The sequence below is a fragment of the Quercus robur genome, chromosome 10, assembly GCF_932294415.1.
Source record: "Quercus robur chromosome 10, dhQueRobu3.1, whole genome shotgun sequence".
Lineage (NCBI taxonomy): Eukaryota > Viridiplantae > Streptophyta > Magnoliopsida > Fagales > Fagaceae > Quercus > Quercus robur.
The window spans coordinates 36,021,379-36,047,408 of NC_065543.1; the positions used below are offsets into that span (position 1 = coordinate 36,021,379).

The 26,030-nt window shown below is 32.2% G+C and overlaps 2 protein-coding genes across 2 annotated transcripts; one reads left to right on the forward strand and one right to left on the reverse strand.

The window, feature by feature from the left end:
• Positions 1–3,080: 3,080 nt before the first annotated feature.
• Positions 3,081–3,791, reverse strand: LOC126704098 (transcription elongation factor TFIIS-like). The gene has a single exon (XM_050403130.1). It carries the CDS (start codon positions 3,789–3,791, stop codon positions 3,081–3,083), a length of 711 nt encoding a protein of 236 aa, XP_050259087.1.
• Positions 3,792–15,330: 11,539 nt separating this feature from the next.
• On the forward strand, positions 15,331–24,199 carry LOC126701708 (putative phospholipid-transporting ATPase 9). Its single transcript, XM_050400017.1, has 11 exons — positions 15,331–16,393; positions 17,243–18,588; positions 18,773–18,883; positions 19,350–19,626; positions 19,928–20,016; positions 20,115–20,223; positions 21,282–21,491; positions 21,780–21,905; positions 22,029–22,127; positions 22,995–23,186; positions 23,359–24,199. Exons 1-11 carry the CDS (start codon positions 16,007–16,009, stop codon positions 23,986–23,988), a joined length of 3,576 nt encoding a protein of 1,191 aa, XP_050255974.1. The 5' UTR covers positions 15,331–16,006; the 3' UTR covers positions 23,989–24,199.
• The last annotated feature ends 1,831 nt before the right edge of the window (positions 24,200–26,030 follow it).

A 26,030-nucleotide genomic window follows, 5' to 3' on the forward strand; every position in this document is an offset into this window, starting at 1 on the left:
TGTCGCAAGAAAACGTGTAGTGAGATTGTTGATAATGGTTACAAGAGTCTCCGGTTTGATCTCTTCCAAGAACACAACCTTTAATTCTCCAGATAGAAGTAGTGCGTTTTAGCAACTTTTTTATAATTTCAGAAACTCTAAGAAGTATTATTATGTTGTGATTGTAAAAGAGACTATGTTTTTAATAAAGATTGCCTTGAAATTCAAGGAATTCGAGTTGGATTTGGATTCGGATTAGCAAATTTGAAGTTGAGGAAGCAGGGCGGTGATGTGTTATAGCCGTTGGGGCTATTGGGTATTTGGTTTTCGAGTTTGAAGTAATTCCCGAATAAATACTAAAGCATGTTTGCTGTTTGGTTTGGGCTGGGAGGTGAATTTTAATTTTATTGAATTTTTCTTTTGTTTATTTACTTTTTAATATTGGAAATAGAGATGTTTTTAACTTTTGAGGATTTGGATCACACAGTACAATTGCATTTAATTTTTTTTTAATTGAGATTAAAAAAAAGGGGAAAAATTAAAAAGGTAAAAAAAAAAAATCAATTAATTCAAGAGTTGAGATTGACTTTTAATCTCTATGCCTAAAAGTATTGCACCAGATTTTAATCCAAGATTTAATACTAATTTACTAGTTCTTTTAAATTTTTAATGGGTACCTGCCCACCCCTCTGCAATTGTGTTTCATTAGGATTTTTTTAATTAAACTTAAAGACACAAATTTATGTATGTTCTTCCTTTGTGTTATTTACACTTGGTTTGTTTTGATTAAAAAAATAAATTTTCATAGAAATGATTCATTTTTGGATATATATAATTGTAGTTGAAAACATACTGGTTTCCCTTTGTTTGGATGTCACTTTGAAAATGAGAAAGGAAAAATTTTTAGTGTGGAGTACAATTGTGATGGTTTGTTGAGTATGTAACGTTTGAAAAATGTTTTCAAACGTTATATTGAGCTTATTTTTAGTTGATCACAAAAATGTTTTCTTGTAACTTATGCTTTCGTTGTACCAAACACCAAAACATACATTGAATTTTTCTTGGAAAACATTTTCCGCCAAAACAAGCATAACATTAATTTTCGTTAACCACTTATTGGTCTTTTTAGTCTTAAAGGGATGAACGTGGTAATGATTTCTATAAGTAAAGCACATCAAACAATAGATGATGTCTTAGTTTGGAAATGGTCTGGCTCTGCATTTGATGAAAAAGACGAAGTATTACAATTCTATCCATCTCTAGTAGAAGTACGTTAAAAGATTTATTTATTTCCAAAAGGACACACATTTTGCTCACAGAAGATGGGAAAATTTTTTAGTGTGGAGTATAATTGTGATGGTTTATTGAGTATGTAACGTTCTGGAAAACATTTTCTGTTATATTGAACTTAATTTTAGTTGGCCACAGAAGTGTTTCGAGTAACTTATGCTTTCATTGTACCAAACACCAAAAAATACATAGAATTTTTCCTGGAAAACATTTTCGGCCAAAACAAACAAAACATTAATTTTTGTTAACCACTAGGGGTGAATGTGCTAATGGCTTCTATAAGTAAAGCACATCAAACAATAAATGGTGTCTCAGTTTAGAAATGGTCTGGAGGAGATGAAGCATTACCATTGTATTTATCTCTAATAATAGGAGTACATTAAAAAGATTTATTTATTGGCAAAAGGATAAACAAATTTTGCTAAATTTTTTTTTATGATATTTATGTATATTGTATTTATCTTTGCTTCCAGGATAGGCTCTGTGAGAACAAATAACAAATTGTAAAAATTTTAGTATTTGAAAGCTTTTGCAATGATTATGCTTGTTCCTTTTCACTAAATAATTAATTATTTAGTCAATTTTTACAACAAGCCATTTTACTATAAGGGAAAAAATAGGTTAATGAACTAGAAATCTATACCGTATCTTATAAAGGTAAACGTCATTTTCCTTTCTAAGTGATTTTTTTTTTCTTTTTTTGGGTTTGAAAAGTAATGAAGAATTATATGGATCATGAAGCCCAATCCATGGAGTGATAAAACTTAGTACATGACCTAAAGTGGTTGAGGTTAATGAAAGGTTCATTGCATGTAAAGAGACTGCACAAAAAAGTCCAACGCATATAGGTGATCATCCATGAAATTATTGGGCTTTGGGCTTTTTAAGAAGTAAGCTTGAACAATACTCAGCAGGACTATCAAGTAAGTCTATAATGGATCTTATAAAAAGAGTTATGGATTTATGGTAGACTTGCATTAATTGATTCTTTTTTTCTTTTTCTTTTTTGAGAAATAGACGTGTGCTTATATTAAACAATCAAAGAAGGCTAAAATCAGCCTGAACAACATTGATTCTAACTCTTCCGTACATCTTTAACAATTCTACAGGAAATATGTTTTTTTTTTTTTTTTTGGTGCCAAGGCTACAGGAAATATTTAAAAATTTAAAACAACTGGAAATATTTACTATGATTAATATATATTTACAGTTCTCTTAGTTATACTAATGATCAATTAATGACTGCTTTAAACCCAAATGTTAATAAATTTGTCTCCGTAATATCCAATATATTCATAGTATATAGTAGCTACTCAAAAATCAAAATTAGTGTGTGTGTATATATATATATATATATATATATATTTATAAAAGTTGCTCACTTATTTAGATATCCATCGCTGAAGAACTGTAACTTTCAAAAAAAAAAAAAAAAAAAATTTAAAACAGTATTCTTTCAAAGTTTCAGCAAATTAAAATTACTCTGACAGGAAACATTAACTACTAAAGCACAAACAAATGTGCTAATTTAAATTTAATGAATCGTATACTGCTATGAAATACTTGAGAGAAACTAATCAACTAGAAGAAGAAGAAGAAAAAAAAAAAAAAAAATCAAACTGTTTAACTAGAACACCATATCAGAAGAGAACATAAAAAAGAAAACTTTATATACGAGAAAGAACATCTTATCATATATTTCACAAAAGGTAGTTACATCTCATGAATCATGAAGAACGTGGACAAATTATAGAACTAATTCCTAGTAGTAATGTTCCTAAGAATCAATTAATTCCAGAGGCCTAAGTCAGTTAGACCTTCCAACGTTTGTTGCATTTGACACAAGTTACATACGTTGTCATTGGTTCATCAGCACTCCGGGTCTGCATTTGGTAATAAGTACACTTGCGCTCACGACACTGGCTACACTGGAACATGTCAGTGGTGGCCTTTTCTTCCTCATCAGCATCATGCACACATCTTTTCAACCTTTTCAACTGTATCTGAATGTTCTCACTCTGCCTCTTGTGACTGGCCATCTCCTCGGCACTCATGGTTACAAGACTCTCCGGCTTGATCTCTCCAAGAAGCACCTTCCTTCTCAAATCTGGGTTCTTTGGGTCTTTGAGATTGAACAAGATTGATTGATAATAAGCTTTCTTGATGGTATTAGACCACCCAATCCTTTCAAACATAGCAGACTCTACTGAAGCAGCCACTTGAACTGGGTCTATTGCTGGTGATATGCTCTCATCAGTTTCAGAAGAAACTCTCGAAAAGACCTCTGTCAGCAGTTTCCTAACCCTCTCACGATAACCGGAGTTTTTGTTGATGGGCTTGAAATCTTGATGATTGTTCTTCAGAGGCACCGTGGTTGTTTCTGTTTTTGCCGTAGGATTTGGAATACGAAACTTGATTATCAGCCTCTTTCTGTTTGGAACCCCAGAATCTTTTCCAAAGACACCAACTTTACTGTCGTTGATGATGAGTGCCTTGGAATCTTGATGACCAAGAAAAGCCATACCCACATCTGTTTCTGGCTTGCTTGGGAAGCCGAAACTTGAGAACCTGAGTCTCTGTCATTGTGACGACGTGTAGTTGAGATTGTTGATGATGATAAGTGGTACCTTCTTCCTCTCCCAAAAACACAACCAAATACTTGTAATTACCCTTTGTTCTCCGAATTGAAGTACTACGTACGTTTTTTTTTAGCAACTTTCTGAGGAAAGCAAACCAAAACTCAACGAGGATTATATATACTATGTTGTGATGTTATAAAGAAGACTTTGTATTGCCTTAAACCCAAGGTCGGTTGTTGTTTCCGTCAGGCTCAAGGAATTGGAGTTCGAATAGGAATCTGAATAGCAAATTTGAAGTTGAGGAAGGGTGGTGATGTAAAGAAGGGTTTGGATTAAATTTGGGTTCTAGCCGTTGCTGTTCGCTTTGGGTGAATTTTTATTTTGTTTTTTTATTTTTTAGTTTTTACTATTGGAAATAGAGAAGGTTTTAGGATGTGGATCAATTACACTTAAATGTAAGATTGAAAAGCTAAAAAGCTAAAATGTTTTAAAAAAATAAGTTTTTTTTTTTTTTTTTTTGGTTTTGAAACTAAAAAAAAATAAGTTTGATTCAAGGATTAACATTGCATTTCAATGTCAAACCTTGAAAGTGTGCACAGGATCTTAATCCAATATTTTATATTTATTTATTGAGTTGCTTCTTAAATTTTGGGAATTACATTCCTCTCCCGGTTTGGAGGAATAATACTCCAGCATAAACTTAAAGGGTAAAAATATTTTCCCCTCTTAACACTAGTTTGATCAAATTGTATTAAAGTGAGGTGATAAAAATGGAATTCACTGTCTGAATTCCTATTAAGGAAGATGAATTAAATTTTCTTTATTTCTTGTTCCATAATTCTAAAATCTATTGTTTTAATTAAAAAAAATACTTTAAAATATAGGACAAAGTTTGACTATAAACTTAAAACTAAAACTACAACTCCCACTAAAACATTTTACATGACTACATATTTTGAAAATTTAATAGTTGGATTGTATATTTTTATATTCTTAACACACATATCAAATTTTGTGCTAATCGGATATTATTAACTATTCAACAATAAGCTTAATTTTTCTGCATAATTTTTTATTACAAACACTTGAAATTAAAATATTTGACTGATAACATAATTATTGATCTTTGATCTTTTGAAAATTTTGCAAGCATTGAGGATATAAGAAGAAAATATAATCAAATAGTGAATTTGTCAAAACTCACATCTAATAAAAAGATATTAAGTGCAATTGTATTTTTAGGATACAACTAAGTTTGTAGCCAAATTTTGTCCTCAAAATATTTAGTATGACTTTTGCATTTTTTTTTTTCAATGGGTTGTGGAGAAATTTGCCATTGCAATTCTTTTGGTGCTTGATAAACTATGCATTTTTAATCTAAATTTATAATTTTTTTTACTTACCATAGTTAAACTTTGGTAAAGAGAATATTTTAAAATTTTAGAATATTCTGTTACTAATATTAATGGAATTGGGGAGTGTTATTTTCTTTAAACCCTAAAGAAGGAAAGTATAATCATCTCATAATTTTTTATGCATAAACCTCCCCCAATTTGCAAGTGTAATCAATTAATTATGTTTGTGTTTTATTAGGTTTTTCAATTAAATCCAAACACATGGATGCATTGAATTTAATTATCATTGGAAAAGAAAACAATGTATGCATTTCATTGATCAATATAATAATATATTTGAATTTAATTAGGAGTACATAAAAAGAATTGATTTATTGCCAAAAGGACAAACATTTTTTGCTGAATGTTTTTATGATGTTTCTGTATGTTGTACCGATCTTTGCTTCCATCCCGTCAAAGAATGCTATCCCAACTTTTTCCTTTTGTATTTATAATATGTCTTAGTTTATAAAAGTAAAAATCAAAAACTTACAAAAGATATAATATTTCAAATTAAACTAATCTGGCTTGAAAAAAAAAAAAAAAAAAAAAAAACTTGAATGGAAGTTTAGGGAAGGCAAGAACTAAAAAGTTAATCTATCTATTAAGATCTTTGTAGCTTAACTAACATGTTTCAGTGTTTCTCACATAGAAGTCCATAATTCAAATCCCGCCTCCCACATTATAACTATCACATTATAAAATAAATATAAAAATTTAAACTGTCAATATACATTATATACTTTATAATAATTGTTATATCCTCTATTTTATGGTTGCATAAAATAGATGCCTTCTCCTTATGCTACGCAGATGATATGTTAATTTGCTCCTTTATCTTTTTAAGCATAAAATTGTTGTACAATTTTTTACTATGTACCTCACAATTAGGGGTGACAAATGGGCGGATTGGATCATAAATGAGTTGGGTGTGTAATTACCCATTTATCCATTTATGACCCATTTATATATAAATTAATTACCCATTACCCGCCAAACCCATTTAATTATTAACTCATCTATTTAACCTAATATGACCCAAATACCTCTAAAATTACTTGAATACTCTCTTGACCTCCAAAATTACCAAAATACCCTTAAATACCCAAATACCTCTACACTTTCAAAATTATCAATATACCCTTGGACATCCAAAATTATCCCTAAAATCTCTAAAATGAGCAAAATACCCATGAAACCTCTAAAATGACAAAAATACCCCAATATCTCTAAAATCACCAAATATGCTAAAAAACAACTAAAATGAGCAAAATATCGCCAAAATCTCTAAAATAAGAAAAATACCCATTAAACCTCTAAAATGACGAAAATATCTCTGATATCTCTAAAATCACCAAATATGCTCAAAAACCACTAAAATGACCAAAATAACCTCAAAATTTCTAAAATTAGCAATATTCCCATGAAACCTCTAAAATGACCGAAATACCCCTGAGATCTCTAAAATCACCAAATATGCTAAAAACCCACTTAAATTACTAAAATATCTAATGAGCAAAATACCCATGAAACCTATAAAATGACCAAAATATCCCAAATATCTTTAAAATCATCAATTATGCTCAAAAACCACTAAAATGAGCAAAATACCCCCAAAACCTCTAAAGTGAGTCACAATAAGTATCTTAAAACTATTTAATGCTTCACCCTCTGTGAAATTCTATCACGTATTAAAGTTTCAGATATTTTAAAATATTACTTAAACTAAAATTTTATTATCTAAATTATTGAGAAATTTTTTGAAGTTCTGTTATTTATTTTCGTTTTAAAAAAAAAAAAAAAAACGAAAAACTCAGTTTTATATGATACGTTTTTTTTGTCAAGTAACATAAGATATTTATTAATTAATTTTAATGATATTAATGAAAGTTCTTATTTATATAATGATTTATTTAATCCACGTGGATACACTAGTAAAATTTAGGGATGATTAAAATTTTCCGTCCCCACCAACTCACTCTACCTCACTCTGTCCCACACAAGTGTTATTTGCCCGGAAGAGTTTTTTTTTTTTTTTTTTTTGAGAAATCCCCCAATCCGGGGATAATTTATTCAATCATGCAAATCTTTGGATACAAAACTCAGAATAAAAGGAGGAAAGTCCTCCAACCAAACACGTAAAGGAAAGGGTTTTGCCCAATCTCCCCAGATATTTGTATATATAGCTTTTATTTTATATATATTTAAATTATTTATATATAATTTAATTTTTGATACATATATAATTTCTATAAGGTATTTATTTTAAACATATTCTACTACCATCCAAAATCTCACACAGCCATCTCACAACTCTCCCATCCATTACTCCTTAATTTATCATCACCTTTTTCCAATTTCTAAATCATCTTATTGGGGATAACAAAATACCTTCAAGCCAGCCCATCACCAACTTGACCTGCCCAAGCTTTCCCAATTTAAAGAGAGAAAAAGGACATCAATAAGGCACCACTAATGTGATCTTTAACATTTTGTTAAAATAAAATTGCCTACTAGGAATCAACGCCAAACATTAACATTTGAATAACAACAAAAAAGAATGCCTTGCACTTTGCTACTTCCTACCCCTACGAACAATATATCATACATAAAATGACAAAGATTGCTCTACATTAGTGATAAGATGGTTATTTATGCATTTTTCCTAGGGTTTTTTAGTCATTACGATCAAAATATTGATTTTAGAATCAAGAGCATTTGATCAAATCTAAGAGCATATCACACATATTTAGCATAAAAGATCACAAACCAGTGAAGTGCACAAAAATGCTTATCAAAGCTAAAAAGGTACACAGTCACGAACGTACGGTTTCAATGGCCAACTTTAATTACATATTCAAAGGTATGCAATACAAACACAATTTTTTTTTTTTTTTTTGGAATTTTGCTTTTCCTTAAAAAAAAAAAAAAAAAAAAAATCAAACTAAAGCAGCAAAAACAAATGCATGAATGAAATGCAAACACACTCCTAAAGCAACAAAGAAAAAGGTTCAAAAGATAGAAGGACAAAAGATCAAGGACCAAAAGAAGAAGCTCAAATATGATGAGCTTTTTGCATCCACACCTTTTTAACTGTAGGTGAAGAGGAGGAGTTCTTAGATAGATTCTTAGCAAAATGAGTAAAGAGAAGTTCAACTCCAGAATTAGCAAAAAAAGCTTAAAGCCTTTACGAGCTCATGAATAAGTGTCACAGGATCTTGTGCTTTTGGCACAGACACTTTTTGATTAGTTGCTTGCTTGCTTGCATGTAACTTGAAATAGTTAGGGCGAGTATGCCCTACACCACCATAGTAGTGGCAAAACCAAGGAGTGTGAGGTTTGTTTAGTTTCTTTGATGAAGATTGGTAGACCATTTAGGCTTGGATTCCTTCAAATAAACTCTTATCTTTCTAGTCATAGGTTTTTCTTCATTTTAAACTTTCTTTCTCATGTTTAGGAATAAACTCAACAGAAGAGTTAACAAATTTGATGAAAGTATTATTTGAAGAATAACCACCCTCAACATATCCTAGACTAGTTTTTTATCAGAGAAAGATTTTTGAACACTCAACATATCTTCAAAATTAGAACTGGATGACGTTCCTAGTTGTTCCCTAACAAAACTCAACTCATTTTCAAGTTCTTTAACTTGATCAAGTAAGGTAGAGTTATTAGTTTTTATAGCATTCAACAACTCAGTGGTGTCAAACAATTTAATCAAAAGATTCTTCTTTCACATTCAAGAGTGTCAATTTTCTTTGACGATAGAACAATAGACATGGCATCTTTTGTAGCAATTTTGCACAACTAATTGTGAGCTTCTTTCAAATTTGCAACATCTTCAACAACAATATTATCAATTTCAGCAATGGCAATAAAAGCCATGAAATTCTCTTCATGATCATTATCTGATTCTTGATCAGTAGTATCATCATCACTGAGGTTAACCGTCATAACTTTTCCCTTTGACCTCAAGTAGATAGGACCCTCAATCTTGATGTGTCCATATCCTTGAAAACCATAACATTGTTGTCCCAAAGAATTGTTAGAAGTTTGAGTTCTTTGCTTAGTTTAAAATTTTCATTACTTCTCTCTTTGGTTGTTCAACTTTCTTAACATTCTTGTTTTCACTAAAATTTTTACCCTTTGCCCTTTTGTTATTGTTCTTTAAAAAAGTTTTGAATTGTTTGGCTAGGTAAGCAATTTCAGTGGTTGAGATGTCATTGTCAAGAAGGTCCTCATCAATCTCATCAATTGTTTTAAGGCCATAGATTTACTCTTATTAGCCTAGGGAGATTTGACTCATAATTTTGGAGAGATCCTACAAGTTCCGCTACTAGTATAAAGTCAACATCTTTACTCCCAGTGATAGCTGTAACTTTGGGTCTAAAATTCAAAGTTAAGGATCTTAAAATCTTCCTAACTACCTTGGGATGATCATAGACTTTACCCAAATTAAAAGTTGAATTAACAATGTCATTTAATTATGCATAAAATTCATCAAAAGACTCATCAGCTAGCATTTTAAAATTTGGTAGTTAATTGTTAGAGTTTGTTAATTTTAACAGCCTTAGTCCCTTCATGCACTATTTGGGAGATGGTCTATACAGTGTGAGGTACTTTAACATTTGAAATTTTCTTGTACTCCTCTAAATAAACAGCATTGAATATCGCATTCATAGCTTTACTATTGTGACTAGCAGCTTCCTTTTGAGCATCAATCCATTCAACTATAGGAGTAATGGGTTTAGTCCAACTAGTTTCTATAGAGTCCCACACTTTCTCATCTAAAGACTTTAAGAAAGCCTTCATTTTCACCTTCCAATAGGCATAATTGTTCCCATCAAAATGGAGTGGGATAACCGAAGAATGACAACAATCCATGACAACAGAGGCCAAGGATCAACTCAAGGTAAAACTACCTAAACAAGAGTGTGAGAAACTGCCGTAATTGGGGTGCTCTCAAAAAAGAGATTTGGGTGCTTGTAAGGGTACCTCTCTTTTGAGTAGTGGTGTGGAGTCGTCTCTTATTTTTTATACAAAAAAAATAAGAAAAATAAATACAAATTACATGATCAAAATATTTTGAATGTCATTTATTGAATAAAGACAAGTACAATTTTGGTAAATTAAACCTTACAAGGCTTTGGGTCCTAGTTACAATCTATGCAAAAGAATACAAAACTTTTGGTCCTAGTTACAATCTACCAAAAACTAAAAAGACAAAACAATAATCTACCTATCCAAAAATCTTAAGCTCGGGGGCAAGGTTATAGAATGGGAAGGTGTTAGGCACCCATTCCGCCCAGACAAAGTTTGGTCTTCTAGACTCTAATGACTAATATACCCTTTTTTGCATGATATGTTGAACACGCATGATAGACACTTGACCAAAATTAATTCAAATAAATTTGCCTTATGGATGTATCCTATTTTTCAAGAAAATTCAGATTGATTTTTGTGAATAAAAAAAATTGGATTTGTAAAGAAAAAATCAGATATGTTTTTATGTAAAAGAAAGAATAAGATTTTTGTTGAAAAGGATTAGATCTGTTTATGTGTAAAGTTAAAAGAAGTGATTTTGTCAAGAAAGATTAGATCTGTTTTTTATGAAAAAAAAAAAAAAAAAACATTTTGAAAGAGGATCCACATTCATAAGATAAATTCATTATGCATGCATCGCATATTAAAAACTACAACCTAACTTTCAATCCCTTCTTTTAAATTTCAATATCAGCAATTTTGTAACAAAGAAAACTTAAAAAAAAAAAAAAAATCATATCTGTATTTAATGAAAATACAAATTAGTTTTGTGCTTTTAGAAAAAATTAGATCTATATTTAATGAAAATACAGATCAGTTTTGAGTTTAGAAAATCAGTTCTGAAAAATTCAGATAAGTTTTTTTAGAAAAATCAGATCAGTTTTTGAATTAGAAAAAATTCAAATCTAAAAAATTCAGATAAGTTTTTAGTTTAGAGAAATCAAATCTAAAAATTTCAAATTAGTTTTTAGTTTAGAAAATTAGATCTGAAAGGTTCATATAAGTTTTTAGTTTAGAAAATCAGATCTGAAAGATTCAGATCAGTTTTTGAGTTTTTAAAGAAATCTTTGATAGATATTAGCAGATTTTGAAATTTAAATAAGAGAATCACAATAAATAATCATCTAGGAACATGTTAAAGAAAAATTCAAGTAGAACATGGTAATTATATATCAAGAACAAGAAATAATAAAACATGTTAAACATATTCATGCATCATTAACAAAATTTAATGGAGAAGAAAAGAAAAAATAGAATACCTCTTGCATAAGCGTGCTCTTCTATTTAAAGAATATTTTAGGATTCAAAGAAATTTATTCTACTCTTTGAAGCCTAAAATACTTTACTTACAAAAAAGAAGTTTCTAAGGCAAGAGCCTCTAGAACGTTTTTAACGTATGGAGAATTGAAAAATCAGAAAAGAAGCGCCAGAAAGAGGGGGGGGGGGGGGGTCAGAAAGTGTGCTGAATTTTGAGAGACATCTCCCTATTTATTCGAAAAATTAGCTGAACGATCAGATACAAATTGGAACGCGTCCTTATCTCTAAAAAATCGAAAAGGGTAAGGTTTATCTCAATCCAAGAGTCCTCGAACCGAGCCGACGATTTGGGCCAATCAGCACTTGAGAAGTGCCGATTGGCACTTGGGAAGTGACGATCGGTACTTTTCATGTGCCAAATGGCCCTCTTGGGTGTCGAACCTGCGTTTGAATTTTGGTCCAATTTGGACTCCTTTTTTGAGCTAGGAATTGCACTTAATCTCCTTTTCTGGATATTCGTGTTTCTCCAAAAAAGTCTTGATTATCCACAATTTCTTTGTTATTTGATTATTCACTTTATTCCCATGCAAGCAAGTCTATTTTTAACACTAACTAACAACCAATCACAAAATTATTTAATTAATTTTAATTGTCTAATTAATCAAAATTAATTTAAATTAATCATGCATGGTTGGTTCCACCCAAACAAAATGCATGCAGACCGTGCAAACTTAATCATGTGATATCTTTCATTCCGACGGTTCGATTTGAAAATCAAACATAATGTTGTGACCGTTAGAACCTCAAGATTATTTTTACGATATGCAATGAATGAATTAATGCATGTAATGCTACTCTAAATTTTGGGTATATGAATGGCCATTCTAACCATCTTCCTTGACTAAATTATGGGTGCAAAATAGAGTGTCTACAAAGAGTTAACCTACTCTGATACCAATTATTAGTTTTAGACCCCTAACAAAACACAGTATTTAACCAATTTTAAATTCAAGTTGATTATTAGATTAGTTATGGAGGATTTAAGTTAAACACATAATCATAAATATCATGCAAGTGTGGAAATATAAAAGAGACAAGATATGATAACCCTAGAAACGTAATGAAACAAATCGTTCCAAAGGAGAACCTGGGGAGACTTGACCTTATCGATCCCATGGTGAACAGTTTCACTATAAGATAGAGGTTTACAGTTAGAATAACCTTATTTGTAGTAAATCTAACTACAGTTATTGAACTAAGCTTTGAATCCCACATACGTCTCTGATAGTGAACTTCTACAACGTGAACCTCCAGCCTATGTAGTTCAATGTCCCATTGAAGATTTGAATCTAGTACACTTGATAGCTTGAAGATAACAACTTGAATCCACCAATTTAATGAGTATGTGAGTGATCACCGGTAGAGACTTTGAAAGAGCAATAGGCACAAACCTTTAGATCTCAAATTGAGTTGCTGAAAGTCCTAAAAAACATGCCCTAGAGTCTTCCTTAAATACTTAGTGAAGTAGGTTTGAAACCCTAGAAAACTGATGGGTTGATGGGTTGAAGAACTGATTCTAATATACGACTTTCGATTAATCGAATTTAAGTTTTGATCGGTCAAAACTGTTAAAAATCCAAATCCTTGAATCAACTTCTTTCCTGTTCTTAGACACTAAATACCAGTATCTTGAGTATTGTCTAATCATTACTATAGACTCTATGAGCTATATATAGACAAGTTTGTGTTCACGTGTGTTTGCCAATAAACTTATACAATATAGAACCTAACATGTTTTACAATCTAACATAGCGTTTATATATTTAATTACACATAAGTTATTTGATAATTATTAACCTATTCACATAGGCTAGCATGTTCATAAGCTTTTTTATCTTTAAGTGAGTTATTATTATTTCAAAATTGGAATTTGGCTAAAAATAAATTATTGATTGTTGTAACATGCACCCTAAATTAATCAAAATACAATTAAGGGAGGCAAGGGATGATCTAAACCCATTAATTCGTCTTAATCCATCCACAGGGATGGAGCAATTCTTGGGTGGCCCCCTAATATATATATATATATATATATATTTAAATAGTATATATAGGTGCTAATGGGGTAAAATAAAGTTAACACTTCTTGAGTTTGGGCTAATGTCAACTAGGTTCAAGACTTTTCAAAACTGACCAATTTGGTCCCTAAATTGGAAAACCCAACTTGGACCTTTTTTTTTTTAGAATACTAAATATTTTTAACATACACACACACGAGAAGAGGGGAGAAGGTCTTAAAGAAACTGACAGTGGTGTATATCCAAAAGGGCCTACCCAACTTGGACTCTAAACCATTACTTATTTTTCTTCTCACTCTTACAGTGATTTGGGATCAAGTTTGTCAGTTTTGACATTTTTGGACCTAGTTGGCATTTGCCTAAAGCTTAGGGGTGTTAATTGTATTTTATCCTTTTAGCAATTTGGTTCAATAAAATGACAATTTCCCTCATAACAATATCATTGATCATTTGAAGGTCATAAATTTTTTTATAAAAATCTAAAATCTAAAACAAAATTAACAAACCCAAAAATTAGCCCAACAACAAGAATTTCAATAGCAAAGGTAAAAAAAATTAAGCCCAATCAACTAAGTTTACCCAAAATAAACAACCCTGCTCTTTAAAAAACTTTAAACGAAATAATTTTGCCATTACTTAGCAATAGACTCATGCATCAAAGACATAAGTCAAGGTCTTTTTATTTATTTATTTATTTATAAATGATTGCATAGTAATTTCTTAAGAAATGATTTTGTGTTTTTGTCTTTGTTGACTGTTTAATAATACTAAATAGATTCTTATTTGGAATTTCATAATGATTATTATTATTTGTTTGGATATCCTCCCCTGACTCCACCAAGTCCAACCTTGCCCATCCATTATAAGGAAGTCACACTCATACCTCTTGATAATGGGACTCAACGAATTACATTACATATGGGTTCTTGAAGGAAACAGTACCTATAACGTAGATACCTCATACCCGAGTCATACACCTATTGAATATTAAGAACATAGCTTGTGTCCAGTGTCCAGCTGCTCATACCTGAGTCATACACCTATTGAAAATTAAGGACACGACTTTTCCTAAATATTAATCCCTCCCATGATCACATGAAGTAACACTTAGGAGATACTAACTGTCAAAACCGTATTAGAAAAAATATATTTTTTCCCATTCTTCTAGAAGCACTATATTTTTGCCATAATTGTAATGCCGCAAAAGTTGTGGATCCATCATTTTTTTTTTCCGCTGTTTACATCCAGTCACATCTTGGTTAATTGGGACAAAAGTTATGCCACAAGAATAGCGTCTAAAAAAAAAACCCCGCTTGTAATTTTTCACATGACCAAAAACGTACTGGTTCTTATAATTAAGCAATGGTTATTATACACACTGTACACATACGCACATCTATTTAAGTTAAAAACCCGATATTTGTTAAAAACAAGCGTGTGTGTAAGAGTCATTTCCCTTTATAATTTCGAGTTCTGAACGTTTAACGGGTCGCGTTGAGTTTTGCCAGGTCTAGTTCTACCTTAAACATTTGACTGTGATTTCATTTTAGCCACATGAACAACTGTTTACTTAACTGTTATACAACGGCCTCAACCACGCCCCTTCCCTTCGTGTGAACAACACTCGCTGTCTCCACCAATACCATAAGTTTCGAAGAATGTCACAAATAGAATGTTGAACGATTTCTCAACAAAATCAATGGACCCATTTTAACATGCACAACCCAACTTCTACTATTAAGTATTTTATTCACAAAACAGGTTTAGTTTTCCTTTTTACCTGTTTCTCATTTCAAAAATCTGTCAATGCTATATATATTTTGCAAATTCATCAATATCTATCAATGTCGTATAAACTTTCACGGATCACTTTTTAGTTTACTCGGTTTCTGTCATGTAGATTCATAGAATGAGAAATAGGAGCTGACCCAGAATGTGAAAGCCAAATATAATGCGTTTTATCTTGTCTGTTATTCCTCATGGCTTTTGTTGACTCCAAACTCTTCTTGGATCAGTTTCCAAAATTGGAATAGTTTTTAGAGTTCGAATTTCACTTTTCTTTGATTTTTAAAGGTAGTTGTTTGCGTAGTTTTTACCTGGGGAAACCCGTATCTGTTGTTTGTAGCTATAGAAGTCATAAACTTGGATGGTAGTCAGGTCTATAAACACTGAGATACACTTATTTCCATATAAATTTTTTAAAGTTTTGTCATTGTTTTGAGTCTAAATTTTGAGGGTGCGGGATTTATTATTAGTACTTAGGGAATCGAGTTTTGAAATTTTGTTGGTGGATAAGCTTCCTTAGGAAGGTGAATTCCCAGAAGTTATTTTCTCTAAAGATTCACAGTTGTTCTAGGGTGTGGGATTAGAGGTGATAGCTTAGAAAATGGCTCGTGGTGTAAGAAAGAAGCTGCATTTAGGCAGCTTACTTCCCTTCAGATGTGGAACAAAATCATTTCAATCTGAACACTCACTGATTGGAGGACCCGGCTTCTCAAGGGTGGTATATTGCAACACCACCGAAAGTCGAAGGGTCCTAGCTTATGGCAACAATTATGTCACAAGTACAAAATATACACTTGCAACGTTCTTCCCCAAATCAATTTTTGAGCAGTTCAGGCGGGCTGCCAATGTCTTTTTCCTTATTTCCGCAATTTTGAGTTTCACGCCGCTGTCTCCTTCTTCACCAGTAAGTAGTGTTCTTCCTCTTGCTCTGGTGATTTTAGCTGCAATGATTAAAGAGGCTATAGAAGATTTGAGGCGAAAAGGGCAGGTTAGTTTGTAATTATATACATTGCTTTGGTCTAACCTTCTTGCTTTTAAGTTTCATATTTTCCCTAACTTACAGAATAAGTTATATCTTTTAATGAACAAATGTGAAGGGAGCTCTGTAATCCTATCTCAAATTTGACACTGAAACAATTAAATATATTTTAGAATATGTTGAGTAAATAGGAAATATGATATCATCTACATAGTTAACTATGGCAAATAGAGGCATTGTTGGAATATGTTTTTTTTGCCCTTCCCCTATAGCATATACTTCATAGAAGAAGCTCCAACTTAGTTGTCACTTCAGTAATGGTTCAGTTGTTTTGATGGTTTAGTGGAAAATTGGAGCCCAGGGAGGTTCAATTAACTTGTCTGTGTTCAGATGCAGAGACGTGATCTGTAATAGAGAAATGCATTTAATTCCTTTTTAAAAATAAATTTACTACCAGTATCTTCAATAGAAAAACTTTGATTCTTTAGAGTTGGCCAGTTCAAATATGTAAGTACTTGGTTTCATTTTTGGATCCTCATATTTTTAACAAGGTGGACTTTTAAAGTGAGAATAGCTCACGTTTTACTAGATGTTATTCTCCCACCCTTGGCTTGATTCCTGTTTTTACAGTAAGCTATCAGAAACAATTGGATTGGAGAGAGTGCAGCATAAATATTCACGTGCACACATATCTTGCTAGGTGTAAAAACTTAAAAACTTCATCTATACTAAAGGATTTAAAGTTGATACAATACATACATGTTTATCTTGTTCACCTTTCTTAATCCTATTACTCATAATGTTATTTTTAGTGATCTCTGTATCCTAGGTCCATAATCTAGTCTGTGTTGTTATCAGGATATTGAGGTGAACAACAGAAAGGTAAAAGTGCATCGTGGTGAAGGGGTATTCGATAATGCTAAATGGATGAATTTGGAAGTTGGAGATATAGTGAAGGTGGAAAAGGATGGATATTTTCCTGCTGATCTCATCCTACTTTCTTCAAGTTATGAGGAAGCAATTTGCTATGTTGAGACCATGAACCTAGATGGGGAAACCAATTTAAAACTAAAACAAGCAGTGGATGCAACTTCAAAGCTGCACGAAGACTCAGGCTTTCAAAATTTCAAGGCTGTAATAAAAAGTGAAGACCCAAATGCAAATTTGTACTCTTTTATAGGCAGTTTGCAGCTTGAAGAACAACAGTACCCACTTACACCTCAGCAGCTTCTGCTTAGGGAGTCAAAACTAAAAAACACGGATTTTATTTATGGGGTGGTAATATTTACAGGTCATGATACAAAGGTTATGCAAAATTCAACGGCTCCTCCTTCCAAGAGAAGCAAAATTGAGAGAAGAATGGATAAGCTTGTTTACTTCTTGTTTTCTATCCTTGTGTTGATATCTTTTATTGGGTCAATTTTCTTTGGAAGTTCAACTAGGGAGGACTTGGAAAATGGAACAATGAAAAGATGGTACCTTAGACCAGATGACACTGCAATATACTACGATCCAAAAAGAGCACCAGTGGCAGCAATTTTGATCTTTCTGACTGGCCTTATGCTGTATAGTTATTTGATTCCCATTTCCTTGTATATTTCACTAGAAATAGCTAAAGTTATTCAATGTACTTTCATCAATCAAGATCTGCACATGTATTATGAAGAAGCCGACAAGCCAGCAAAAGCCCGTACCTCAAATTTGAATGAAGAACTGGGTCAAGTTGACACTATACTTTCTGATAAGACAGGAACTTTGACTTGCAACTCGATGGAGTTTATTAAGTGTTCAATGGCAGGGACTGCTTATGGGCGTGGAGTGACAGTAGTTGAGAGAGCTCTGTCTAGGAGAGAAGAGTTGCCTTCAGCTATAGAGGTGACAAATGGAGAGGGTCAGGTTGAGTATTCCACCAAAGCAGCCATTAAAGGGTTTAACTTTTTCGATGAAAGGATCACACATGGTAATTGGGTTAATGAACCTCATGCAGATGTAATCCAGAAATTTCTACTGTTACTGGCCATTTGCCATACTGCAGTACCTGAAGTTGATGAAGAAACAGGAAGAATTTCTTATGAAGCTGAATCACCAGATGAGGCAGCTTTTGTGATCGCAGCCAGAGAACTGGGATTTGAATTTTACGAGAGGACTCAAACAAGCATCTTAATACATGAATTAGATCTCGTTTCTGGCAGGAAAGTTCAAAGGTTTGTGTCTTGCACATAGACCCTCTTTGCTTTTACTTTTTCTGCTGTAAAAAATCTTGTACTTGCTACAAAAAACATTTTAGTTCACTCATACCATGGTGAAATTTTTTGTGCCCTTCTTCTCAAGGTAATAATGTAACTTTTGAGAGATATATGGCTTAAGTGACATATTTTCATTTTTCAGATCTTATAAACTTTTGAATATCTTGGAGTTCAGTAACTCAAGAAAACGGATGTCTGTGATTGTAAGAAACATGGAGGGAAAGCTGCTGCTACTTTGTAAAGGTGCTGACAGGTTTGTAAAAAGAAACATCACTTGAAAAATATTTAGATTACTTCAGTAAGTAATTATTTCTTACAAACTCCGAGATAACATGTTAATCCTGCACTAGTTTGCAAGAGGTTGGTCAACACAGTGCTTCTTGTATGCATGTTGTGCCATTCTAACTTGCAGAATGTCTTTTTATCTTTTTGATAATGGCATAGATGGTTCACTATAATCAACCCCCCCCCCCCCCCCCCCCCACCCCTTTTCCCTTTCAAAACAAAAAGAATTCAAAGACTGACATGCATTTCCCGATATAAATAGGGGAATGCAATCACATTTCTGCTTCACATGTATACACAGTTGAGTACTATAATTCCTGCTCTTAAATAATCTGAACATTGTGTGAGGCTGATTTCCTTTTTCACTTGTTTCCCTGTTTACAAATTTATTTGAACTCTAATTATTAATATTACTCTAATTTATTCCTGAGCAGTGTCATATTTGAAAGACTTGCGAAGAATGGAAGGGAGTTTGAAGAGCAGACTCAGGAGCATGCTAATGAGTATGCCAATGCTGGTTTGAGGACCTTGCTGTTTGCATATCGTGAACTGGATGAGGAAGAATATAATAAGTTTAATGAAGAATTTACTATGGCCAAGAACTCTGTGAGTGCAGATCGTGACGAAATGATGGAGGAAGTGGCAGAAAAGATTGAGAATGATTTGATTCTTCTTGGTGCTACTGCAGTAGAAGACAAACTTCAGAATGGGGTAAGTTTAATGCAGTAAAGCAAAGAGACTTTTATAACTGATCAAAATGAAATTACAAAATTTATGGCATTTTTTAGGAAATTCTTTGTGATGTAATTATGGAAAATCTTGAAACTAAGGCTTAGTTGGGTTTGCTTGAGGTGGACCATTTTCCCCCCTCCAAAAGTTACCAAATTCATTCTTTAACATATAATTGTGTCAAATACTTTTCAATATTTCTATTCTGAACAAAATTAGTCTGAATGACATGTTCAAATGATTGTGAAATTAGATCTAATATACATTTCTTTGTGCTGGATAGGTTCCTGAATGTATTGACAAGCTTGCACAGGCAGGAATCAAAATATGGGTTTTGACTGGAGATAAATTGGAGACAGCAATCAATATTGGGTATGATTAGTGGTTGGCTCCAGGAATCATTAGATATTGACCCCAATAAACAAAGATTTCTGAATTTAATTAATTGTTATTTATCTTTTATCTTTCAGCTTTGCCTGTTGTTTGCTTAGACAAGGAATGGAGCAAATTGTAATCAGCTCAGAGACCCCAATAATTAAAGCACTGGAGAAAGTAGGGGACAATTCTGCTGTAGCAGTGGTAAACCCTAATTTTTTATAGTGTTATCTCTTTTTATTTTTTATTACTTTTATGTGTTAATTAGAGGTAAGTGCTTTTCATTTTCAACTACAAGAATAGTCACAACCTACAGATTAGTTTTGAGGAGGATGTGTGGTAAACTCTGCTATTCTAGGTGCGGTGCTTGTTTCTAAGAATACCTGTTTCTTATGAGTAGTTCTTATTGTATAAATTCTCCAGAAACATAATGTTTTCTGATGCTAAGTATGTACAGAAATTATAAAACAAAGGTAGGTCCAACGACTTGACAACATTTTAGTGATAGTTTTTGATTGATATCCTTTTGAATTCTAATAAAACATTGAAGAAACACAATGAAACTTGGAATATTATGATAATTTGAAATTTGAGTGGTTATTGTAAGATCTTAAGTTCCTTTTCTTACCAAGTCTGAAGAATCAAATAGCTTACTTAATGTCCTAGCACTGTAAAAAAGAAAAAAAAAAAGAAAAAGAAAAAGAATAAGAGGATACTCATAATCTTTTTTGATGCTCTATATACATGTTCATCTGCCAATTCAGTTGAATTTCATAGTATGTACTCATATTGCTCACCAATTTTAACCATATGGTCTATTTAAAACATTTTCTAAATTTTGCAATCAATGACCCGAAGCTCCCACAGCCACTCCTTTTAATCTTTCCACTCATGTTCAAACTTGTCTTCTAGTTTATGAGAGAGATTGTGCCGAGCTGAATTAATTTATGTGGTAGAGACACCAACAACTTTTCCATTTGCAACGTATGTAACTGGACACCCCTTAATTGGTACTTATATGAAATTATACAGAATGTTTAAAAACAGCTGTTGTGATGCATAATATGCAATGCCAATTGTGTAATGCTGAAAATGGAGTATTACACAACCAATGATAAAAAAGGATTCTGCCTAAATAGTTGAACTTTTTCTTTTTCCTGATAAATTGTTATAGTTTACAGTCATAGAAAATTAATGTTCATTTGTAAGTGAATTTAATACACTTGTAATTTGTGAGCTTGATGGGATCTTTCTTATTTTAGGCATTTAAGGAAAATGTCCTCCAGCAGATTAGGGAGGCAAAAGAATCACTTACCACATTAAGCAAAAGCTCAGAGGCATTGGCTTTGATCATTGATGGGAAGTCACTCACTTGTGCTTTGGAGGATGATGTCAAGGGCCTGTTTTTAGAGCTTGCCCTTGGCTGTGCATCAGTTATTTGCTGTCGTTGTTCTCCCAAACAAAAAGCCCTTGTAAGTTTTTCCTTCTTTTTCTGTTCAGGTGTGTGTGTGTGAATCAATGTATTTTACTTCTTTTTAACTTTTTATGTTTAGCACAAAGCTTTATATCTAATCCTTAGTCATAATTTTTATTCCCATAATATCCTTAGGGCAGTCATAGGCTGCCAAACATGCTTAATTTTTTGGAGTTCCCTATTTTAATTAATTGAAGTTTATAATATGCAAAATCTTCCAAACGTTTTAGGTTAATAGCAATTCAAGAAAATTTAGGCTGAAAATAGGTGTTAGTTGATAACGCAGGTTACAAGACTGGTCAAAATTAAAACAGGTAGGACAACTCTAGCAATTGGTGATGGAGCAAATGATGTTGGAATGCTACAAGAAGCAGATATAGGAATTGGCATTAGTGGTGTTGAGGGAATGCAGGTATTTTCTGAAAGGATTGCTCAAAGATTATATTCTGCATCTATTTTAAATTCCATCTGGAAGTTTATTTCAATTTGCATTTTCAGTTGTCCGTTTTGACAAATATCTGTTTCCAAATTGCAGGCAGTTATGTCAAGTGACATTGCAATTGCTCAGTTCCGATATTTGCAGCGCTTGCTTCTTGTGCATGGACATTGGTGTTACAGAAGGATCTCAAGAATGGTAACATATCACCCTGGAAATGTCAGAGATCAATATGAATTTCACACCCTATTTTAAATTAAAAACGTAAATAAATGCCAAAAATATTGAAGATTTTGTTCTCAAGCAATTTTTGTTGGAAATTATTTAAAATTTGCAGATGCCTTGAGTCAGAACTAAGAGTCTTTTTCCTATTTATTCATTATTGGTAATGAGGAGTGAATGTCAAGAATCCGGATAATGATCATTATTAATTGTTAATGGTGAACTCTAACACCAACATCACTCCAAAAAAGTTTATATCAAATTATGTTTCTAAACTTTGAATATTAAGAGGCCTGCAAATTTGAATTTTTACTCATTATATATATATATATATATATAATATTCTATTTCTTACTCTATATTGCTCCTAAAAAGTAAAAACTACTGTTTTTTCTTTTCTTTTCTTTTTTTATTTTCTTTCTATACCACAGAGAGCCATGACAAAGATTGTTAATTTAATGTTACTCACACAAAAGTAGATTCCACGAACAAACGCATACTCAAACACAAGAATGGGCAAAAAAAAGGTTTTCTATACCATAGATAGCCATGACAAAAAATGTTAATTTAATGTCACTCACACAAAAGAATGTGTAAACAGGAATAAAAGAAAAAAAAGTTAAGCATGGATTTATTAAAAAGCATGTGAATTTCTACCTTCTTTGTCACTTGCTTTTCTTTTTCTTTTTCTTTTGTGTTTCTGATGTTCTTTGGCGTAACAGCATAATAATAAATCAATGAGCCTTGAGGCAATATTTAATAAAGACAAACTTGGCAGCTTGACTGGCAATGTTTTGAAGCCAAGGATTATATATAATGACATAATCCTTTGCTGCTTGACAGATATGCTACTTCTTTTACAAGAACATTGCCTTTGGCTTCACTCTCTTCTTCTTTGAGGCGTATGCATCATTCTCAGGCCAAGCTCCCTACAATGATTGGTATTTGTCACTCTATAATGTCTTCTTCACGTCACTTCCTGTGATAGCCTTAGGAGTGCTTGAGCAGGATGTCTCTGCAGATCTTTGTCTCAAGGTAAATCCTGAGTAGGGATGCTTTTTCTTTTGTCATTACAAATTTATAAAAAGTTTATTCTTTCCTTTTACCAAGCTCAAAAAAAATAAAAAATAAAAATAATGGAAGTTTCAACATTCAAATCCTAATAGTAAATGACATTGGGCTAACTTCTCAATTCTAATCTTTGCAGTTCCCTCTGTTGTACCAAGAAGGTGTACAAAACCTCCTATTTAGCTGGTTTCGATTCCTTTGCTGGGCGTTCAATGGCGTATTGAGCGCTACTTTGATCTTCTTCTTTTGCTCCCATGCAATAGAGCAGCCTGCCTTCCGTAAAGGTGGTGAAGTTGCAGGATTGGATGTCCTTGGAACACTCATGTACACTTGCATTGTATGGGTCGTAAATTGTCAAATTGCACTATTCGTCAACTATTATACTCTTAAAAATCATATCTTCATCTGGGGTAGCATTATAGCATGGTACATATTCCTCTTGGCATATGGAGCAGTGAACCCCAACATATCAACAACAGCCTATAAGGTCTTCATTGAAGCCTGTGCACCAGCCCCTTCTTATTGGCTTCTCACACTGTTTGTGGTAATCACTTGTCTAATCCCATATTTCACTCACACATCCATCCAATTGTGGTTTTTCCCCATGTATCATCAGATGATACAGTGGGTAAGTAAAGATGGTCAATTAGATGACCCTCAATACAGTCAGATGGTAAGACAGAGATCGTTAAGGCCCGCGACAGTGGGATATACAGCCCATTTGAGGGCAACATCCAAACGCTCTCAAGAGACGAATGAAGTCCATTGATAGTAGTAGTTTTTTTGAAGGATCTTAGCAGAAATAGTGTAGTTTTCTTTCAGAGACAAGTTTGCATTACATATCACAATACAGAAAAACTATTTGATTCAAATCGGATTTTCTTTTCCACTTGAAAAGAATAATGGTATTTTTGCATCTTAAAGTTTTTTCACTATCAGACACTTGATGTTGAAATCTTAGTTAGGCTTTTTACCAGAGCTGTTACATATTGACTTGATTCTCTTTCTCTTCCTCCCAATCCTTTAATATTGAAATAAATGCATCGACCTCCATTCTTTGAGTTAGAACTTGTAAGAATTAAAGTGGTATGTTATTTAATAAATACAAATTGTATGTTAATTGAAGTAAAATTATACTCTTAGATGTTTGTTGTATTATTCAAATGTACAAATTAAAACCATATGGATCAATATCTGAAAAAGAACCAACTACAAAAGCTAGAATTTACTAGTACTTGGCAAGAAGGATAGAAAACAAAAAAATTTCTTCAAGAAATTTTGTTAAAAAAAAAAAAAAAAAAAAATCCAAAACCGCCATATCAGCAAGAACCTTTCTCCTAAAAGGCACAAATATTTCATTTTAAAGCTCTTCTCATGGAAGGCATACATTTCTAATACTAAAAGCCATTCTTATGGAATGCATAAACTTATCATACAAAAAACCCTTCTCCTAGAAGGCACAAATATCTCATACCAAAAAACTCATGGAAGGCAATACCACTCATATCTCACAAAGAATTAAAAGAGCATTATGAATTTAAGTGTATAAACTTAACCAATCTCTGCATATGGCTAGATATACTCTCTCTCTATCTCCCTCTAGTTGCACCCATTTTTCCCCTTAAACCTTGAAGTCATTATTAAAGGACTCATCATAACATACTCCACCTCTAGACTCATTTTTTTATCATGTTGCTAGAATGTTATCATCCCATTGATGCTATACGGCTAGAGTCATAAACATACAAGATAAGTCTTTATTTCTTTGTCTCTGAAATTACATTATTGAGTATGTATTAACTCATTATTACTATATCCCTAGATACAAATTGCTTTAATATTATATTACTATTTAATAAACATAATTTCACTAATGAGCATATACATTAATTAATTGATCCCTCATTGCTGGACATATATTATTTAAGAGAAGTGTTACATCCACAACATTTTTACAACAAATCATGGGTGGTTAGTTGTTATTGGTTCAAATTTGAATTTAGTATTGAAATTACTTTTTTAACCCATCAATAACAACCAGTAATAACTTGCCACTTAAAATTTGTTGTAAAAATATTGTAGACATATCATTTCTCATTATTTGAACATAAATCAAAGCTGGACATAAACTATTTGATATATATTTTTTGGATATAAACCACTACTAGACATATATTATTTAAACATAAACCACATATGTACGTAATTTATTTGATATATATTATTTGGACATAAATCACTGCTGGACATATATTATTTGGATATAAACAATTGCTAGAAATATCTTATTATATTGAACATGAATTATACCATAGCTAGACATGGACTATTTTGAGCCCATCTCATTGGTTGGAAATATCTTATTATATTGAACATGAACTATGCCACAATGGACATGAACTACTTCAGACCATCCCATTGTTGTGCAAATAATAATTTATTAATTATTATCTAATATTGGATATCACTCAACATTCATTATTATGATCTTCAACTCACCACTTAATCAAAGCTATTATACTAAACATATTATCTATTTATTTCAACAATCATCATGATTCTTAGATTTTGAGCTTTATTTATTTTGTAGGCTTAAAAATGCACTAAAAGTCACTGGTATTTTTGGGCCCAATGTCAAGTTTTAGGCTCAATTCCCCAAAACAAACTCAGGTCTAGCAAGGTCACCCCTCTAGCAGATGACATGTGGCTATGTGTAAAAGCATCCCTTAACATGAAGAACATGTTGTACACACAATTTTCGTAAAAGAAGAATCACACGATCACAAAATAGTGTAACAAATTATCAATTGT